The following is a 21,181-nucleotide window of genomic DNA, read 5'->3' on the forward strand; positions in this document are numbered from 1 at the left end:
CAGGAGCCTCGGGCAGGTGTGTGAGCCTCGGGCAGGTCCGTGAGCCTCGGGCAGGTCCGTGAGCCTCGTGCAGGTCTGTGAGCCTCGGGCAGGTGTGTGAGCCTCGGGCAGGTGTGTGAGCCTCGGGCAGGTCTGTGAGCCTCATGCAGGTCTGTGAGCCTCAGGCAGGTGTGCGAGCCTCGGGCAGGTGTGTGAGCCTCGGGCAGTTGTGCAAGGGTGTGCGAGCCTTGGGCAGGTGTGCGAGCCTTGGGCAGGTCTGTGAGCCTCGGGCAGGTGTGCGAGCCTCGGGCAGGTCTGTGAGCCTCGGGCAGGTCTGTGTGCCTCATGCAGGTCTGTGAGCCTCGGGCAGGTCTGTGAGCCTCGGGCAGGTGTGCGAGCCTCGGGCAGGTGTGTGAGCCTCGGGCAGGTGTGCAAGGGTGTGTGAGCCTCGGGCAGGTGTGCGAGCCTCGGGCAGGTCTGTGAGCCTCGGGCAGGTCTGTGAGCCTCGGGCAGGTGTGCGAGCCTCGGGCAGGTGTGTGAGCCTCGGGCAGGTGTGCAAGGGTGTGTGAGCCTCGGGCAGGTGTGCGAGCCTTGGGCAGGTCTGTGAGCCTTGGGCAGGTGTGCGAGCCTCGGGCAGGTCTGTGAGCCTCGGGCAGGTCTGTGAGCCTCGGGCAGGTCTGTGAGCCTCGGGCAGGTGTGCGAGCCTCGGGCAGGTCTGTGTGCCTCGGGCAGGTCTGTGAGCCTTGGGCAGGTGTGCGAGCCTTGGGCAGGTGTGCGAGCCTCGGGCAGGTGTGTGAGCCTCGGGCAGGTGTGCAAGGGTGTGCGAGCCTCGGGCAGGTCTGTGAGCCTCGGGCAGGTGTGCAAGGGTGTGCGAGCCTCGGGCAAGTGTGCGAGCCTCGGGCAGGTCTGTGAGCCTCGGGCAGGTGTGTGAGCCTCGGGCAGGTCCGTGAGCCTTGGGCAGGTCTGTGAGCCTCATGCAGGTCTGTGAGCCTCAGGCAGGTGTGTGAGCCTCGGGCAGGTGTGCGAGCCTCGGGCAGGTGTGTGAGCCTCGGGCAGGTCTGTGAGCCTCGGGCAGGTGTGCAAGGGTGTGCGAGCCTTGGGCAGGTGTGCGAGCCTTGGGCAGGTCTGTGAGCCTCGGGCAGTTGTGTGAGCCTCGTGCAGGTGTGTGAACCTCAGGCAGGTCCAGGAGCCTCGGGCAGGTGTGCGAGCCTTGGGCAGGTGGGCAGGTCCGTGAGCCCAGGGCAGGTCTGCGAGCCGAGGGCAAGTCCTCCAGCCGTAGGCAGGTCTGCATGCCCACTCCTGTCTCCAACACCTGGGGCCTGGGCCTCAGACATGCCCGACAGGCACTGAGACCAGCCCATGTCTCCAGGGTAGAGCCTGTTCTTCACAGTCCCTGAAGAACTTTTGGTTATTTTAAGCAAGTAAAGGAACAGACCAGCGTAACCGAGCCAGGCTTGGCGCCCGGGTCGGGTGAGGGACGTCCATCTTTGGCCCCCGGGTAACACCCTGTTGTGCTTTTTCTCTGCAGGCTTCACGATGTAGCAGGGACCCGAGTGTCGAGCTCAGGTAATGCCCGTAAGCCAGCTTACCTCTTTCCATGCCGTGAACTGCCCGACCTTGCGGGGACCACACTTTGTGTGTGTGGTCACTGTAGCAAGCGGCCATTCCTCACAGCGCCTCTAAAACACAGGCTCTGTGGACAGGCTGGGGCTGTCACTGCCTCCTTAGCTTTTCTCCTGGCCTGTACCTCTGAGTGACTACACCCCACCCTGTGTTGGGTAGGTCTTGGTTGCAAGTTCTAGCAGGAACAGCAAGGTTGTGGCATCCGTGGTGGGAAGTGAAGTAACAGGTGCCGTTTCTGTGCTAGAAAATGGAAAAGGAGCCAGGGCCGGAAGGAAGGTGCAGAGGTGAGCCCGTGAGCCGAGCTGGGAGGCAGCATCTCGTGGGAGTGCTGGCCTGAAGCCTCCATGCCCCCGCAGAGGGGTGGACACACGGACGTGTAGCGGAGGTGAGGCCCGAGCCCTCCCACCTGGGGCCTGCGGGTTGGGGAGGATGGGCGAGCACGAGCAGCTGGCAGTTCGGGACACATTCTGGCCCCTCCTGTGAGAGTCCAAGGTCCAGCCAGCTGTGGGGGCCCAGGCCTCGACACAGCATGGGGTGCAGAGGGCTGGCCTCCTTCCATCACTGGTTCACCTGGGCACCCCCCAGGTGGCGGTCGTGGAGGAGCTGTGCTGCTCACGTGGGGACTGAGCATGGGGCCACTGCCCAGTGAGTTGTGAGGCTCTCGACCAGCACCCTGCAGGGAGGTCCTCAGGGGTGCAGGGTGCAGCTCCCCATCTCCTCTTGGGTGGGTGTGGTCACTAGGGGTGTAGGGTGGGGCTCCCCCCGCCAAAGTGGGTGTGGTCCTCAGGGGAGCAGGGCGGGGCTCCCCCTTCCAGGTGGGTGTGGTCCTTGGTGCAGGGGGGACTCCCCTCCCCTCCAGGGTGGGCGTGGTCATCAGGGGAGAAGGGTGGGGCTCTCCCTCCCCTGGTCTTCAAGGGCATGGGGGGGCTCCCCTCTCCCCCTCCCCCTTTCCGCCCCCTCCCCCCTCCTCCCACTTTCCTTCCCCTCTCCCCCCTCTCCTTCTCCCCCTCCCTCTCTCCCCTCTCCCTCTCCCCCCTTTCCCCCTCCTCCCTCCCCCTTCCTTCTCCCTCTCCCCCTAACCCTCTCCCCCTCTCCTTCCCTTTCCCCCTCTCTTCCCCCTCCCCTCCTCCCCTCTCCTCCTCCCCTCCCCTCCTCCCCTCCCCCCTCTCCTCCCCTCTCCCTCCCGTCCTCCCCTCCCCCTCTCCTCCCCTCTCCCTCCCGTCCTCCCCTTCCCTCCTTCCCTCCCCCCTCTCCTCCCCTCCCCCTCCTCCCCCCTCTCCTCCCCTCCCCCTCCTCCCCCCTCTCCTCCCCTCCCCTCCTCCCCTCCCCCCTCTCCCTTCCCTCCTCTCCTCCCCTCTCCCTCCTCCCCTCCCTCCTTTCCTCCCCTCTCCCCTCTCCTCCCCTCATCCCCTCCTCCACTCCTTCCCTCCCCTCCTCTCCTCCCCTCCCCTCTCCCCTCTCCTCCCCTCATCCCCTCCTCCACTCCTTCCCTCCCCTCCTCTCCTCCCCTCCCCTCTCCCCTCTCCTCCCCTCATCCCCTCCTCCACTCCTTCCCTCCCCTCCTCTCCTCCCCTCCCCTCCCTCCCGCTCTCCTTCCCCTCCCCCTCTCCTTCCCCTCCCCGTCCCATCCCTTCCCCTTCCCCGCTCCACTTCCCCTCCCCCTTCCACTTCCCTTCCCCCCTCCACTTCCTTTCCCTTGCCCTTCTCCCTCCTGCCCTTCCCTCTCCCTCCTCCCTCCCTTCCCCCCTCCCCTCTCCCCGTCTCCTCTTCCCCCCTCCCGTGTTCCCCTCCCCATCTCCCCCTCTCCCCTTCCCCTCCTCGTCTTCCCCTCTCCCCATCTCCCCCTCTCTCTGTCTCCCCCTCCCTATCTCCCCCCATATCCCCCCTCCCCGTTCCTTCCCTCTCCCCCTACTCTTCCCCCTCTCCCCTCCCCCTCCCCTTCTGCTCCTCCCCCTCTCCTCTTACCCCACTCCTCTTCCCCTACTCCTTCTCCCCCTCTCCTCCTCCCCCTCTCCTCTTCCCCCTCTCCTCTTCCCCCACTCCTCCTCCCCCTCTCCTCCTCCCCCTCTCCTCTTCCCCCACTCCTCTTCCCCCTCTCCTCTTCCCCCTATTCCCCTCCCCCTCTGCTCATCGTCCCCTCTCCTTCTCCCTCCCCCCTCCTTCCTCCCCTGTACCCATCCCTTCCCCTTCCCCCTCCACTTCCCTTCCCTTTCCCTCCACTTGCCCTTCCCCTGCCCTTCCCCTGCCTCCTTCCCCGCACTCCTACCCCTCCCTCCTTCTCCCCTTCCCTTCCCTCCTCTCCCCTCCCAGGCAGGCTCCTGTGTCCTCAGTGCACATCAGGGCCCCCAAACCCCACAGCCCCATAGGGAGGAGAGGAGGGGAAAATTTGACTTTGAAGTCTCCATGACCAGGTGGGGACAGCAGGCGTGAAGGTGGTGGCTGAGTGGTCGGGACAGGCCTGAGCCCCAGACACGTGGCCCCTGGATGAGCCAGCTCTCGGCTGCTGCGTGGGAGGGAGGGCAGCTGAACCCTTGGGCGTGCCTGCAGCAGGTGGTGTCGGGCTCAGCAGAGCTCCAGCTGGGCTTGTTGGTGGCGGTGATGGTGAAAGTGGCGTCGCGAATACAGCAGTTGGGTCTCGGTTTTCCATGCCCACTGAGGAACACGCACCTGCTGCTGCTCTGGGGAAAGGCGTGGGGAGGGAACTCCTAGTGTCGGGGTGCACCGTGGGCAGGCTGAGTCCCGCCCCACCTCCTCCACGACGCGGCCCTGCTCTTCTGCCTTGAGCACAAGAGCAAATCAGGCTCTGCCCGGGGGTGTGGTGACATGGGGGAGTCACCTCCCCGAAGGCGCAGGCCCGGTGGGAGGGGAGCAGCTTCGGCAGCTCTCAGTGCAGTGCCTCCGCCAGCCGCTGTGGCCTGGCCTTGTGCCTGCCCTGCAAGGGTTGGGAGGGGCCTGGTGGATGTAGCCCCTGCCCGGCACCGCCTCAGGCTCTGGGAGTCATAGCCTCAGAAGACACCGTGGAAGCCGCACTGGCCCCAGAAGTAAGCGGGGAGGAAGGGGCACGGCACACACTCCCAGGGCCTCGCTGTGATACCCTGGAGGCTCCCGGTGCCCAGAGCCTGCGCATCCTCATCACATCTGGCAGCTCTGCCCTGGCGGGCTCTTCCTGCTCCCTCCGCTTTCACAGAGGACAGACGCCCACAGGTCCACCTGCCCCGCCCCCATCCTGCCTGTCTGCAGCTTTCTGGAGCCTCCTCTGTCCTCGCTGCAGGAGAGGAGGTAGTGTCGGGCACAGAGAGAAGCTTTGAAGAGGTGGGCTCGTGCCAGTGCACACAGACACTGGACACTGGATTGCTGACCGTGCCCTGCACACGGGAGCCTGAGACCTCGTGAGCCTGAGAGGCTCCTGCCGCCCAGGCCTCGGCTCGCACCATCCTCCCTGGAGGGCCGTCAGAACTAAGCCGACAGCGAAAGGCATCGGAGAGTTTCAGGTGTTAATTAATGGCATTTTCTCTTGCAGAAGCCAAAGATGTTGACCAGGAAGATCAAGCTGTGGGACATCAATGCCCACATCACCTGCCGCCTGTGCAGCGGGTACCTCATCGACGCCACCACGGTGACCGAGTGCCTGCACACCTGTATGTGCCCCATGGGCCACCTGGGGAGGGTGGGCCCTTCCCAGCTGTGTGCTCCTCAGAACCTCGGCTTTTGTTTTACCACAAGCTTTTAGCTCAAGCCCAGACAGCAACAGGACCCCGGACCAGGAGCAGAGATGATCTGAGGATAAGTCAGAAAAGGCATTTCACGTTAAAGGTCCTGTGGGTGGTTTCAGAGCAGATGAGGCCTTACTTAGGAGAGCGAGCATCAAGGTCAGTAGCTGTGATACGCACTCACTGCTGGCGGTGTCTAAGTCTCCAAAGGAGTTCCCTAAATCCTTCCAAGAGGAATCTGCCAGCATGTTCCTCACACCTGACGTGCGTTCCTCACACCTGCTGAGCCTGTGCTTTGGTGTCAGAGGACTCTGGACTGGGCTGGGCCTGGGTGTCTCTCTCTAACTGTGGCTGCAGCTGGTGAGCAGGCATCATCAGTCAGGCTGAGGCTCGGTTCTTGTGCTAACGTGAGGCCCGTGGCTGGTGGCCCTGCTGGTGTGGACAACCACTGTGTGTGTCTCTTGATAGCTCAGGAACATTTTGTTTAAACAGGATCTTTAAAATGAAGTGAGCACTTGTAATGTAAGTGATATTTATGTATTTCTCACTTTGGAAAATAAAATATTTGCCAATTTAATAGAATTTTGACTTTAACATTAATCGTATTTTTAGATATTGGTGAGCATATTTTATGTTAGGTTATTTTCATTTGATTTTACTGGTTGTACCTAGAAGATGCTGTGATCTTTTAGGACAAAGTCTTGTGAAATTCTCAGTATTAGCCCATGTTCTGATGACCCACAGCTCTCTCTCCTTTGATCTTCATGTCCTCATCCTAAGTTTTTCTTCCCACTTTTAATTCCTAACCCCGCCTCTTTGAGGAAGCCCCTTGACTGGGCAGTTAAAACTGTCTCATTGCTCCTGAGACCTGAATGGCAAGACGTTTCCTTTCAGAATCCAAGAGCCACAAGGAGGACAGCAACGAGCGTCTTCACGAAATGGGCTCAGAGACACCACGTTCAGCCGAGCACGTGGGAGGGGTGGGCACCCTGGCTCTGGATTCTCGTAACAACCTGTGCTTTATGACAGTCTGCAGGAGCTGCCTGGTGAAATACCTGGAGGAGAACAACACCTGCCCCACCTGCAGGATCGTGATCCACCAGAGCCACCCGCTGCAGTACATCGGGTGAGTGTGGGCGTTCAGACCACAGGATGTGGGTGAGTGCCCCGGGTGTCCATGTGAGTGTGGACGTTCCAGGCCACAGGATGTGGGTGAGCGCCCCGGGTGTCCATGTGAGTGTGGACGTTCCAGGCCACAGGATGTGGGTGAGCGCTCCGGGTGTCCATGTGAGTGTGGGCATGCCCAGGCCACAGTACGTGGGTGAGCGCCCCGGGTGTCCATGTGAGTGTGGGCGTTCCAGGCCACAGTACGTGGGTGAGCGCCCCGGGTGTCCATGTGAGTGTGGGCGTTCCAGGCCACAGTACGTGGGTGAGCGCCCCGGGTGTCCATGTGAGTGTGGGCGTTCCAGGCCACAGTACGTGGGTGAGCGCCCCGGGTGTCCATGTGAGTGTGGGTGTTCCAGGCCACAGTACGTGGGTGAGCGCCCCGGGTGTCCATGTGAGTGTGGGTGTTCCAGGCCACAGTACGTGGGTGAGCGCCCCGGGTGTCCATGTGAGTGTGGGCGTTCCAGACCACAGTATGTGGGTGAGCGCCCTGGGTGTCCATGTGAGTGTGGGCATTCCCAGGCCACAGTACGTGGCTGAGGGCCCCCAGGTGTCCATGTGAATGTGGGCGTTCCAGGCCGCAGTACGTGGGTGAGTGCCCCAGGTGTCCATGTGAGTGTTGGTGTTCCCAGGCCACAGTACGTGGCTGAGCGCCCCAGGTGTCCGTGTGAGTGTGGGCATTCCAGGCCACAGTACGTGGGTGAGCGCCCCAGGTGTCCGTGTGAGTGGGCATTCTAGGCCACAGTATGTGGGTGAGCACCCCAGGTGTCCATGTGAGTGTGGGCATTCCAGGTTACAGTACGTGGCTGAGTGCCCCGAGGTGTCTGTGTGAGTGTGGGCATTCCAGACCACAGTATGTGGGTGAGTGCCCCAGGTGTCCATGTGAGTGTGGGCGTTCCCAGGCCACAGTACGTGGTTGAGGGCCCCCAGGTTTCCGTGTGAGTGCGCGCATTCCAGGCTACAGGATGTGGGTGAGCGCCCCGGGTGTCCATGTGAGTGTGGGCGTGCCCAGGCCACAGTACGTGGCTGAGGGCCCCCAGATGTCCGTGTGAGTGTGGGCATTCCAGGCCACAGTATGTGGGTGAGCGCCCCAGGTGTCCATGTGAGTGTGGGTGTTCCCAGGCCACAGTACGTGGTTGAGGGCCCCCAGGTGTCCATGTGAGTGTGGGCATTCCAGGCCACAGTATGTGGGTGAGCGCCCCAGGTGTCCATGTGAGTGTGGGCGTTCCCAGGCCACAGTACGTGGTTGAGGGCCCCCAGGTTTCCGTGTGAGTGTGCGCATTCCAGGCTACAGGATGTGGGTGAGCGCCCCGGGTGTCCATGTGAGTGTGGGCGTGCCCAGGCCACAGTACGTGGCTGAGGGCCCCCAGGTGTCCGTGTGAGTATGGGCATTCCAAGCCACAGTACGTGGGTGAGCGCCCCAGGTGTCCATGTGAGTGTGGGCGTTCCCAGGCCATAGTACGTGGCTTAGGGCCCCCAGGTGGCCATGTGAATGTGGGTGTTCCAGGCCACAGGATGTGGGTGAGCATCCCGGGTGTCCATGTGAGTGCGGGCATTCCAGGCCACAGGATGTGGGTGAGCGCCCCACGTGTTCATGTGAATGTGGGTGTTCCAGGCCACAGTATGTGAGTGAGTGCCCCAGGTGTCCATGTGAGTGTGGGCATTCCAGGTTACAGTACATGCCTGAGGGCCCCCAGGTGTCTGTGTGAGTGTGGGCATTCCAGGCTGCAGTACGTGGGTGAGCGCCCCGGGTGTCCATGTGAGTGTGGGTGTTCCCAGGCCACAGTACGTGGCTGAGGGCCCCCAGGTGTCCGTGTGAGTGTGGGCATTCCAGGCTACAGGATGTGGGTGAGCGCCCTGGGTGTCCATGTGAGTGTGGGTGTTCCCAGGCCACAGTACGTGGCTGAGGGCCCCCAGGCGTCTTTGAGCATGGGTGTTCCAGGCCACAGTACATGGCTGAGTGCCCCCAAGTGTTCGTGTGAATGTGGGCGTTCCAGGTTACAGTGTGTGGCTGAGTGCCCCCAGGCATCTGTGTGAGTGTGGGTGTTCCAGCCACAGTATGTGAGTGTGCACACAGGTGTCCATGTGAGTGTGGGCATTCCAGGCCACAGTTTGTGGGTGTTCCCCCAGGCATCCATGTGAGTGTGGGCATTCCCAGGCCACGGTACATGGATGAGTGCCCCAGGTCTGTGTGAGTGTGGGCGTTCCCAGGCAACAGTACGTGGCTGAGTGTCCCCAGGTGTCTGTGTGAGTGTGGGTGTTCCCAGGCCACAGTACGTGGGTGAGTGCTTCCAGGCATCTGTGTGAGTGTGGGTGTCCCAGGCCACAGTACTGTGGATGAATGGGTGCCCCCAGGCATCCATGTGAGTGTGGGCGTTCCAGGCCACAGTACGTGGACTCACTCTTGGGCCAGCCCCTGATTCTGCAGAGGGCAGCTCTGGCCTGGGTGTCAGTAGGAGGCCAAGGGGCCAGCCAGGTGCAGCGTGTGGTTCTCACAGACTTGAGGGTCGGTCCAAAGGAAGGGAAAGGCTCCTCATACCACAGAGGGTAGGAGAGAGAATTCTGAAGACAAATTTTGAAGAAGGAAAGGCAGATGTGTTTGTTTTTTCCTTTTATTTTAATTAATTAATTTATTTATTTTGAGACGGAGTTTCGCTCTTGTTGCCCAGGCTGGAGTGCAGTGGTGCAATCTCGGCTCACCGCAACCTCACAAGTCTCCTGGGTTCAAGCAGTTCTCCTGCCTCAGCCTCCCGAGTAGCTGGGATTACAGGCGCCCGCCACCATGCCCAGCTAATTTTTATATTTTTAGTAGAGACGGGGTTTCCCCATGGTGGCCAGGCTGGTCTCAAACACCCGACCTCAGGTGATCTGCCCGCCTCGGCCTCCCACAGTGCTGGGATTCCAGGCGTGAGCCACTGCGCCCAGCCTTGTTTCTCCATTTTAAAGTTGCATGCAGAGTCTGAAGCGGCACACGAGCAGCTCAAAACCTCATGGAGGAGCGGCAGCCACAGTTAACAAATGCAGTGTCAAGACACCCTCCCTCAGGCTGCCCACGTCTGCCCACCAGTGACAGCACAGCTTGGTCCATCCGGCTTCCTACCCGGGGACCAGTGTGTGTGCCCGCCACTTGGACGAACCCCTGTGGTGTGTGTCTTCAGCCCACAGTGTCCCTGGGATGAGGCCCCGTGGAGTCTTGGCGGCTCTCAGGGCAGGGAGTGGCTCTGAGCAGCCCCTAACGTAGGGCCCTGTGGGTCCTGCTGTGGGTGAAGCCTGGCCGTGGTCATCCAGCTCCTAGAGGCGCAGCGTCTTCTCCTCAGGGATCAGATGCTCTTTAGAGAAGGCCAGTGTGGGTGGCGTGGGCGCTGAGGGCTGCAGAGCCCGTGGCGTGCCTGTGTAGCACCCAGGTACCGTGTGCTTGTTGTGAGGGGAGATGTGCCTGCCCGCGTGGGCTGAGGCCAAGGCCTGCTCGTCGCCACTTCACAGGCTGGGACTGGCAGAGACTCTGAGCCTGGTGGCTATGGGAACTCATGGTCCTTCCTGGAAATGGAGCAGTGTCTGGCAGGACTTGGTCACCACGGCCTGTGGCATGACTGGACCCGTGAGCGGCTACTGCACCTTATAAGGGACCAGCGACTACTGGTCCTTCCTCAGTTATTTGGAGATTACTAATCTGGCACATACAATTTTCTTTTTAAAGAATGATGTTTAGAATTTAAATTCATTTGAAAGTTAACAAATTCCTTAGCACTTTTTACTCAACAAAGGAAAACAGTTACTTTTTTTTTTTTTTTTAAACTAGGTCTTGCTCTGTTAACCCAGGCTGGTGTGCAGTGGCACAGTCCCAGCTCACTGTAGCCCCAACCTTCTACACTCAAGCAATACTCTTGCCTCGGCCTCTAAAGTGCTATATTGTAGGCGTGACCCACCTCGCCTGGCCCATAATTGCAGTTTATGTTTAAAAATAGTGGCCAGTCGTGGTGGCTCACACCTGTAATCCCAGCACTTTGGGAAGCCAGGCTGGCAGATTCACCTAAGGTTGGGAGTTTGAGACCAGCCTGACCAACATGGAGCAACCTCATTTCCACTAAAAATACAAAATTAGCTGAGCATGGTGGCACATGCCTGTAAAATCCCAGCTACTTGGGAGGCTGAGGTAGGGGAATCGCTTGAACCTGGGAAGCGGAGGTTGCAGTGAGCCGAGATCATGCCATTGCACTGCAGCCTGGGCAACTAGAGCAAAACTCTATCTCAAAAAAAAAAAAAAAAATAGTATATATTGGCCAGAGCGGTGGGTCACACCTGTAATCCCAGCACATTGGGAGGCCAAGGTGGGCGGATCACCTGAGGTCAGGAGTTCAAGACCAGCCTGGCCAACATGGTAAAACCCCATCTCTACTAAAAATGCAAAAATTAGCTGGGCGTGGTGGTGTGCGTCTGTAATCTCAGCTACTTGGGAGGCTGAGGCATGAGAATCGATTGAACCTAGGAGGCGGAGGTTGCATTGAGCCGAGATCACACCACTGCACTTCAGCCTGGGCAACAGAGCGAGACTCTGTCTAAAACAAAACAAAAAATAGCATACTCAGCTGGGCTCAGTGGCTCACACCTGGATTTCTGACACTTTGGAAGGCCCAGGTGGATGAATCACTTGAACCCAGGAGTTTGAAACCATCCTGGGCAACGTGGCAAAACCCCACATATGTACAAAAAAAGTAAAAATTAAAAAATTAGCTGGATGTCGTGGCAGCGTGTGGTCTCAACTACTCAGGAGGTAGAGGTGGGAGGATCACTTGAGCCCAGGAGGCAGAGGTTACAGTGAGCCAAGATCATCTCACTGCACTCCAGCCTGAGTGACAGAAGGAGACCCTGTCTCAAAAAAGAAGGAAAAAAGAATAGCATACTGAAGTGGGAACCGTATTTTAAATATCATGCTTATGTAATCTTTTCAGAAAACCTCGATGGATAGATGATAAAGATCACAGGAAGGGCCTCATCTTACAGACTTGTTTTGGGGGCGTGGAGGGGTCAGAGTCTCGTTCTTGTTGCCCAGGCTGGAGTGCAGTGTTGCGATCTTGGCTCACTGCAACCTCCACCTCCTGGGTTCAAGCAGTTCTCCTGCCTCAGCCTCCCAAGTAGCTGGGATTACAGGTGCACACCACCACACCTGGCTAATTTTTGTATTTTTAGTAGAGACAGGGTTTCACCGTGTTTGCCAGCCTGGTCTCAAACTCCTGACCTCAGGTGATCCACCTGCCTCAGTCTCCCAAAGTGCTGGGATTACAGGCATGAGCCAACGTGCCTGGCCCTTATGGACTTTTCTTTAATTTTTTTATTTTTGAGACAGAGTCTTGTTCTATTGGCAGGCTGGAGTACAGAGGCGCGATTTCAGCTCACTGCAACCTCCGCCTCCTGGGTTCAAGCAATTCCTCTGCCTCAGCCTCCCGAGTAGCTGGGATTACAGGTGCATACCACCATGCCTGGCTAATTTTTTGCATTTTTAGTAGAGACGGGATTTCACCACGTTGGCTAGGATGGTCTCAATCTCCTGACCTCATGATCTGCCCGCCTCAGACTCTCAAAGTGGTGGAATTACAGGCGTGAGCCACTGTGCGTGGCCGACTTTTCTTATGTTATTTGGAAACATTCTAGAAAAGCCTGTTCAGTGGAAATCCCACAAAGACCAGGAGGCCCCAGGAAGCATTCAGTGGGAGGGGCACAGACAGTGTCCCCTGCGTGCACGGGACACAGGGAACCTGGGGTGTCACAGGGACAGTGTCCCGAGTGCATGGGACACAGGGAACCTGGAGTGTCACAGGGATGGTGTGCCCTGAGTGCATGGGACACGGGGAACCTGGGTGTCTGCTGAGACGGTGTCCCCTGAGCTCATGGGACGCGGGGAACGTGGGGTGTCCGGCAGACTAACCTTATCTGTCATTTGAAATGTTCATAAACAGCCAGAGCCCAAATTAAATGAAGCATTAATTGAAGTCATGCAGAGCTTCTGATGACGCAAACATTTTTTCATTTGTAAACTGGAAGTAGAACTCCAGCAAAGCTCCAGACTTGTGATTCTGAGCTTTGATATCGTTAAATGGAAAATGTACAGGACTTGTAGAATTCACATTTCTAGCTAACTCCACTTTTCTGTTCTTTTGCCAGTCATGACAGAACCATGCAAGACATTGTTTACAAATTGGTACCAGGCCTCCAAGAAGGTGAGTGTGCGACTGTCTCCCTGTTCCCCGAGGTCGCAGCCTGGCCCAGGCAGCCCCTGCTCTCCTGGAAGTTTGGTTCTCGGGCGGGAGGCCCCTTTCCTTTTGGCCGCATCACCCGTCTTCTCAGCCCTGCTCTCAGCCATCCTGCTTTCTTCTTTTGTCTGCCTAAGACGTGCAGACGTCTTTTTCAGCCCCTTCTCTTTATTCCTGCAGCAAGTATCCATCACATGTTTAGCGCATGGGAACCCCCGGCTCAACGCAGCTCCCAGAGCCTGCTAGTGACTGGGAAGGAGGTTCTTCCTGGGCCCCACCTCCTGTCCCGGCCGTCCCCCTATCCCACAGCGGCAGCCTCCCCAACACCAGAGGAGCAGCTGTAGCCCCTCTAAGGCATGCTAGCTGGTGTTCCTAGAAAAACTTCACCGTAGCCCGCACGGTGGTGAGTGCCTATAGTCCTAGCTACTCGGGAGGCTGAGGTGGGAGGATCGCTTGAGCCCAGGAGTTCTGGGCTGTAGTACACTAGGCTGATTGGGTGTCCGTACTAAGTTCGGCATCGATATGGTGAGCTCCCCGGAGCGGGGGACCACCAGGTGGCCTAAGGAGGAGGGGTGAACCGGCCCAGGTCGGAAACGGAGCATGTCAAAACTGCCGTGCTGATCAGTAGTGGGATCGCGCCTGTGAATAGCCACTGCACTCCAGCCTGGGCAACGTAGCCAGACCCTGTCTCTTAAAAAAACAAAAAAAAAATTGACTATAAAGTCATATTTCATTTAGAATTCAAAGAAATACCAACTAGTACAGTATCCTGAAGGTGGAAATCAGGTGCTTAGGAATCGCTCCGCTCAAAGCTCCTGGCTCCTGATGCTCTCGTGGTGGCGGTGGCCCTCTGATGGTGACCGGGAAGGAGGAGCTGAAAGCTCCCGGCCCCTGATCGTGGTGGCGGCGGCCCTCTGATGGTGACCCGGAAGGAGGAGCTGAAAGCTCCCGGCCCCTGATCGTGGTGGCGGCGGCCCTCTGATGGTGACCGGGAAGGAGGAGCTGAAAGCTCCCGGCCCCTGATCGTGGTGGCGGCGGCCCTCTGATGGTGACCGGGAAGGAGGAGCTGAAAGCTCCCAGCCCCTGATCGTGGTGGCGGTGGCCCTCTGATGGTGACCGGGAAGGAGGAGCTGAAAGCTCCCAGCCCCTGATCGTGGTGGCGGCGGCCCTCTGATGGTGACCGGGAAGGAGGAGCTGAAAGCTCCCAGCCCCTGATCGTGGTGGCGGCGGCCCTCTGATGGTGACCGGGAAGGAGGAGCTGAAAGCTCCCAGCCCCTGATCGTGGTGGCGGCGGCCCTCTGATGGTGACCGGGAAGGAGGAGCTGAAAGCTCCCAGCCCCTGATCGTGGTGGCGGCGGCCCTCTGATGGTGACCGGGAAGGAGGAGCTGAAAGCTCCCAGCCCCTGATCGTGGTGGCGGCGGCCCTCTGATGGTGACCGGGAAGGAGGAGCTGAAAGCTCCCGGCCCCTGATCGTGGTGGCGGCGGCCCTCTGATGGTGACCGGGAAGGAGGAGCTGAAAGCTCCCGGCCCCTGATCGTGGTGGCGGCGGCCCTCTGATGGTGACCCGGAAGGAGGAGCTGAAAGCTCCCGGCCCCTGATCGTGGTGGTGGTGGCGGCAGCCCTCTGCTGGTGACCGGGAACGAGGAGCTGGGGAGGGGCTGGGTCAGCACCAGGTGGGCTGGCCTGGCATTCTGCTCATCAGACCTTTCAGAGGCAGATGGAGAAGCTAAGAATCCACTTGGGCTGGTTCTCACTGTATCTCAGAAGAGGGTTGGAATTCAAAATGCAACTGAATATGCCAGATCTGTGGAAATCGTATCCAGCCTGTAATGCATGAACCAGAGAATAATACTGTTAGAAGCTTGTTTTCCTACTCACGGAATTCATTCATGCAGGAGGAATTTAGATTCCCGAGTAAATGCAGATAGAAACAATTAGCCTTTTAATAACTGAAAGTTTTTTAGTCTTGGGAAAAGGCAAAGGATACATTGGAATAAAATGCTGACACCTTAAGAAATGCTTCTGGCCGGGCGCGGTGGCTCACGCCTGTTGTAATCCCAGCACTTTGGGAGGCTGAGGCGGGCGGATCACGAGGTCAAGAGATCGAGACCAGCCTGGTCAACATGGTGAAACCCCGTCTCTACTAAAAATACAAAAATTAGCTGGGCATGGTGGCGCATGCCTGTAGTCCCAGCTACTCAGGAGGCTGAGGCAGGAAAATTGCTTGAACCTGGGAGGCGGAGGTTCTCATGAGCCTAGATCGTGCCACTGCACTCCAGCCTGGTGACAGAGTGAGACTCCATCTCCAAAAAAATGTTTGCAACAGAGTGTTTCAGACATGTAGAAGTGGCGGGATCGAGACAGGAACCCCGAGTTTTTTTGACCCCCGCCAGCAGTTTCCAGGCGTGGCCCGTCCTGCTGCACCCGCTGCTCCCTCAGCCTCGCCCTGTGGCCTTTTATCTGGGAGTTTAAAAGGCTGCAGTGTATACCCCCAGAAGATAAAAGTTCTTCTTAAAGCTCATAACCACAACACCTTCATAACGTGAAGGAAAATAGTGCGGATTCCATGATACCGAACAGCCACTCAGCGTTGACGTTTCTGGTCGTCTCATAAATGCTGTGCTTTTTGGTGGTTTTCTTTTTTTTTTTTCTTTTGAGACAGGGACAGGGTCTCTGTCACCCAGGCTGGAGTGCAGTGGTGCTATCACAGCTCACTAGCCTCGACCTCCCAGGCTCAGGTGATTCTGCCACCTCAGCCTGCCAGGTAGCTGGAACTACAGGCAAGCACCCCCATGCCCGGCAATTTTTTGTAGGGATAGGGATTTGCTGTGTTGCCCAGGCTGGTCTGGAACTCTTGGACTCAACAATCCTTCTGGCTTGGCCTCCGAGAGTGCTGGGATCCCAGGTGCAAGCCCCTGTGCACAGCCTGTTTTTGTTTATTCCAGTCAGAGCCAGAGAAAGCCGCTGACTCGGGGGCCTCCGTCGGGTTCCCTCCTGCCCCTGCCCCCGTTGTCCTGGGTCTCCCTGTGGCAGTGGACCCTGCTCACATTCTAGCTGTGTTTTTGGCAAGCCGGCTGCTGCGCGTCCATCAGGGTGGGCGTCCACCGCTGAGCAGGATGTGTACTGAGATCCGCGTGCTGCCTTTGTTCCAGCCTCCTCTTCATTTGTAGTTGGAGTGCTTCCAGAAAGACACACTTTGCTGTTTGGTCCATTCTGTGTAGGAAGGGCTGGAAAAATACATAATCGTTCCTTCCTTTGTGTCCGAAACAGAAGCTGCTTTCCCTGCCTCCGCGGCCCCTGCAGTCGGACTTGCTTGTGTGTTCTCCGTGTGGCCAGCAGGCACGTCTTCATGCTGGCTCCCAGCCCCTCCACGTGCCCCGTGCTCTCGGGTGGTCCCTGTGTCCAGGACGAGGGTGTTGGGGCAGCCCTGCCTCTTTGCCCGAGGGCCCAGGTTCCTCCCAGGGGCAGTGGTGTCTCCAGGCCAGCAGGCCTGTGCGTGGTGGTGCCTTCCTGTGGAACTTCAGCTCGCGCAGCACGCTGCGTCCAGCCGGGAGCAGGCCACACGTTCACATACGCCTTAGCACGCTCCTGTCTGGCGTGGACGCTGCCAGCTCCACTCCACACTGGAGAAGTCGAGAGGTGCAGGTTCCGGAGCGCTCCAGATTCACAGGGCGTGGTGCCCCCGCCATCCTCCCTGACAGGCTCCTCTCTGGCGCCCATCCTTTCTGTCAAGTCAGTGTTCTTGTTTCTCAAGCTTTCAGTCATTTATGGCTCCTAGAAGGAGGGTTCTAACTTTAAAACTCTTAACGGTGCACCTGATTTCTTGATGGAGGCCACCTGCAATTTGTTTGGTTTTCTGTGTGGTGCACAGTGGTAAACCTGATTTCTCAGACCAGCGGCCTCTTCCTGAAATGCACGTTAGCTGTGAGGATGCCGTGGTAAGAGTGCAGGTGTCTGTTTTGGAGGAGATGCCAGCAGGGTCCCCACCTCTTCCTCCTGGGATCCAGGCAGGCCTTCCACGCTGTCCCCCTCCCCTGCTGGGCTCCAGGCCCTCCACGCTGTCCCCCTCCCCTGCTGGGCTCCAGGCCCTCCACGCTGTCCCCCTCCCCTGCTGGGCTCCAGGCCCTCCACGCTGTCCCCCTCCCCTGCTGGGCTCCAGGCCCTCCACGCTGTCCCCCTCCCCTGCTGGGCTTCAGGCCCTCCACGCCGTCCCCCTCCCCTGCTGGGCTCCAGGCCCTCCACGCTGTCCCTCCAGGGACTTGTCCCTGCCCCCGACGTAGTGGATGCTTCACTTCACATCTTGCTGGAAGGGGTTTGTTGCTAGATCAGAGAGGTGAGGTTAGGTTTTTAGTGGTTTGTTATTTCTTTTTGTTTTTATAATTGTTTTTAGAAACCTGTCTTCGTAGAGGCAACATCTTTATGACATTTATCAAGGCGTCCGTTCTCAGTCTCTGCCCACTATGGGTTCCTTTCACTCGGTGAGTGTGGCATGGATTTTGCTGTGCCAGGCTCTGCCCATTCCTGGTGAGGGCCGTGGGGCTGACTCACTCACCAGCCCTCTTTCCACGGATCCTGAGCGTGCCCCCTCTGTCATCTCTTGCTTTAGAAACATGGGGGCCGGACATGATGTCTCGTGCCTTTCTGGGAGGCCGAGGCAAGAGGATCCCATGAGCTAAGAATGTTTCTTTACATCTTTAAATAGTTGGAAAAAATCAAAAGTATGCTATTTTATGATGTTGATGTAAAAATTTAAGAATTGCAATTTCCTGGTGCGTAGTCTTGTCGGAGCACGGCCCCGCTGGCTCAGCTGCTGTGCCGTCTACACCTGTGTGTGGTGCAGCTGAGCGTGCGGCAGGCGTGTGCTGCCGGCCCGTGGCTCTGAGCAGCTCTCAGCTGCGCTGGCACTCACCAGCACTGTGTCAGGACGTCTTTATGAGCACTGCACCACCTTCACTTCAGAACAAGGAAAGGGGAAACGTGGACTCCCATGGTTGTGCTTCAGAGCCACAGTGGCATCTGGATCACTTTGTCGCTGAACTGTCATTGTTGATGGAAAGCACTGAGTTCTTCATCCGTGACACTAGCTTTGCCAAGAGAAAACAGCCGGCGATGGAGTCACCAGACTGAACACGTCACGGTGTTCCCCACTCACGGGAAAGCGGTGTTTAGAAGATACTGAAGATTTGAAATGAAACGTCTCATCACAGCAGCATTTCTTCATGGAAGTAAGATGAAGACCTGGCTTTAGTTAGAGTAAGCTTCCGACTGGCTGACTGGTTAGCTGTGCGCCAATGGTGAGTTCATCAAGTCAGGCTGGACGGCCGCAGCTGAGGAGCAGTGTCCAGAGACACTAAGCTCATTTTAAAAAATTATCATTTTTGAGACGGGGTTTTGCTTTTGTTGCCCAGGCTGGAGTGCAATGGCACGATCTCAGCTATTGCAACCTCTGCCCCTCTGGGTTCAAGCGATTCTCCTGCCTCAGCCTTCTGAGTAGCTGGGACCACAGGCACGCACCACCATGTCTGGCTATTTTTTTGTATTTTTAGTAGAGACGGGGTTTCATCATGTTGGCCAGGATGGTTGCAAACTCCTGACCTCAGGTAATCCACCTGCTTCGGCCTCCCAAAGTGCTGGGATGACAGGTGTGAGCCACTGTGCCAAGCCCCAATAAATGTTTCAGTGCCTGTATGCACTTCACATTGAGTGTCACTATTTTTAATCCTTTTTTTATTCTTAGAGGTGGAAAAGAAACGGGAATCAGAGACAAGCGTCTGAAGCTGAGTTGTTTTCCACTGTGTCCACGGGGCTCTCTCCTTTGTACTGACCTGCGCGGTCTTTCTGACGTTCCCGTCACGGCTCTTCTGGAGACTGATGGGGGCAGCGTCCTGCTGGCAGCCCTTCCTTCCAGGCCTTCCTTTTGGCCGCTGGGATGCAATTATTTACGGGAAATGCTTCCTTTCAAGCTGCTATCAGATTATTTCAGCATTTCACCTTGTGAGCGTCCAGCACTCCATCTAACCAAGGCCAGCCACACCCATCCCCTTGGCTCTCAGGGTCCCCTCCTCTCTCTACCTAGTCTCTTGGGGTCCCCTCCTCTCTGCCCCGGCTCTCGGGGTCCCCTCCTCTCTCCGCCCAGGCTCTCGGGGTCCCCTCCTCTCTCCGCCCCGGCTCTCGGGGTCCCCTCCTCTCTCCGCCCCGGCTCTCGGGGTCCCCTCCTCTCTCCGCCCCGGCTCTCGGGGTCCCCTCCTCTCTCCGCCCCGGCTCTCGGGGTCCCCTCCTCTCTCCGCCCCGGCTCTCGGGGTCCCCTCCTCTCTCCGCCCCGGCTCTCGGGGTCCCCTCCTCTCTCCGCCCCGGCTCTCGGGGTCCCCTCCTCCCTCCGCCCAGGCTCTCGGGGTCCCCTCCTCCCTCCGCCCAGTCTCTCGGGGTCCCCTCCTCCCTCCGCCCCGGCTCTCGGGGTCCCCTCCTCTCCGCCCAGGCTCTCGGGGTCCCCTCCTCTCTCCGCCCAGGCTCTCGGGGTCCCCTCCTCTCTCTGCCCAGTTTCTCGGGGTCCCCTCCTCCCTCTGCCCCGGCTCTCGGGGTCCCCTCCTCCCTCCGCCCCGGCTCTCGGGGTCCCCTCCTCTTTCTGCCCCGGCTCTCGGGGTCCCCTCCTCTCTACCTAGTCTCTCGGGGTTCCCTCCTCTCTCTGCCCAGGCTCTCAGGGCATCCTCCTGTCTGCCCAAGCTCTCGGAGTGTTCTTCCCTCTGTCCAAGCTTGTGGCCTCATGTGGGCATGGTCCCTGCAGGGTCGGTGTGTGTGAGGCGTCTTTGTAGGTCGGGATGTGCTCAGGGCGTTTCCCTGGCCTCACCAAGCTCATGGTGTGTAGGGAGAACAAACATGAGGATAAAACGTTCGGTGAAGAATTCCTTGGTAACGCAGCACACAAGCTACTTTCAGTGATGTCCAGGTTCGGGTGTGAGCAGCTCTGTTCTCACTTTTATTTGCTGCCTATTGTGCGCTTCTGAGCTGAGACCACATATTTCACTGCGTCACTTGGTTGTCAACCTAAGGTCACACTTACAAGTCTGTCTTGCTGGCCATCCCTGGAGGGTCGGGCCCCCTGTGCTTGGAGAGCCTTCCCTGGTCTGGCCAGTGGGGGCTGCATGTGGACCCCCTGGAGCTGGAGGGACCTGAGGGCAGGTGTGAGTGAGAAGGAAGCTGCCTGTCTTCCTCCAGCCACTCTCTTCCCTGGAATTTGTGCCAGTGGCTACGGCCACAGACACCAGGGGGCACTTTTCACCACTGCCAGGCAAGGTGGCACCAGAGCCCACAGCTGAGAGCAGCCCTCATGCAAGCTGTGGACACATGGTCCCAGGGCTGTCGGGCTGCAAGGCTCTCTTGGGGGTTCCTCCATGGTGGCCTGGGGTGCCTCTGAGCCGGCAAGGTCTGCCATGGAGCCGGAACATGGGGAGAACCTGGCGGCAGGTTGATCTCGGAGCCGCAGGCGGCCAGGAAGGCCCCTGGCTCAGCCGTGGTGTCTGACAAGGCGCTGAGCTGCCGAGTGTTTATCGAGCCCCCGGTGATGGTGGGTTCTGTGACACTGGACGCTCGTAGGTGGTGGCCGAGGTGGGGATGCCCGTCCCACATCTGGGCTTCCTGGCCTTGAGCCTGTCACCCATGGGCTGGCGGGCAGGTACCGGGCTGTGCTTCCCGCCGGGCTGAGCCCTCAGGGCATCTCAGGCTTCATTTGCTGCTGCCTTATTAGTAGCCTTCAAACTTGATACTGCAAATCTGCAATTCTCTTTATGTGATGCGTATGAACAGAAGTGCAGGAGGGTTTGTTCCTGTGTGAGGTTAAAGCCTATGTGTTGATCTTCTGCAGCGGAAATGAGAAAGCAGAGGGAGTTCTATCACAAGCTGGGCATGGAGGTGCCCGGAGACATCAAGGGGGAGACCTGCTCTGCAAAGCAGCACTTAGATTCCCATCGGAACGGTGAGTGCACCCCGCATGCTGTCCGGGCATCCGGGAATCCCTGCGCGGGGCCTTTCGTAAAGAGCTGGCTCCGTCTGCCAGGCCCTCCCGCAGGCGCTCCTGGAGGCAGCGAGGGCACCTGAGAGTGTGGGAGGTTAAGGGTTCAAGGTGCTCCTCCTCACTGGCACCAGTGGGAATGTGGGTGGAGGGGAAAAGTGGGGGTCCTGGAGGCTGAGGCCAGCAGGGGAGAGCAGAAAGGCCCCCGAGAGTGCCTGGAGGTGGGGGACAAAGGTCACAGGTTGGAGGGCCTGGGGAAAAGGTAGTGGAAGGTAAACTTCCTGAGACTTGACTGCTTGTTTTACTGTAAAGTGGCAGAATAATGGTTGGTTTCTGTGTCAAGTTCATGGTATGTTGAAATCCGAGCATAGCTCTACAAATATCCGCATCTCAAGGACAGTCTTTTTCCTCAAGGAGCACATGGACTCTGAGGAAGCCTTTAGGCTCCCTG

At 58.5% G+C, this 21,181-nt stretch overlaps 1 protein-coding gene across 1 annotated transcript in view; it reads left to right on the forward strand.

Moving 5' to 3' along the window:
• Window positions 1-1,321: 1,321 nt before the first annotated feature.
• Window positions 1,322-21,181, forward strand: part of PCGF3 (polycomb group ring finger 3) — a 46,966-nt gene continuing 27,106 nt past the window's right edge. Inside the window, exons 1-6 of the mRNA XM_064365124.1 lie at window positions 1,322-1,545; window positions 1,847-1,987; window positions 5,123-5,240; window positions 6,342-6,438; window positions 12,636-12,691; window positions 20,584-20,694. Of these exons, the coding sequence (XP_064221194.1) occupies window positions 5,132-5,240; window positions 6,342-6,438; window positions 12,636-12,691; window positions 20,584-20,694 (373 nt within the window). The 5' untranslated portion in view covers window positions 1,322-1,545; window positions 1,847-1,987; window positions 5,123-5,131. The remainder of the gene's footprint in view (window positions 1,546-1,846; window positions 1,988-5,122; window positions 5,241-6,341; window positions 6,439-12,635; window positions 12,692-20,583; window positions 20,695-21,181) is intronic.

The sequence above is a fragment of the Aotus nancymaae genome, unplaced genomic scaffold (genome assembly GCF_030222135.1).
Source record: "Aotus nancymaae isolate 86718 unplaced genomic scaffold, 86718_ANA_hifiasm-v0.15.2.pri h1tg000006l, whole genome shotgun sequence".
Classification (NCBI taxonomy): Eukaryota; Metazoa; Chordata; class Mammalia; order Primates; family Aotidae; genus Aotus; species Aotus nancymaae.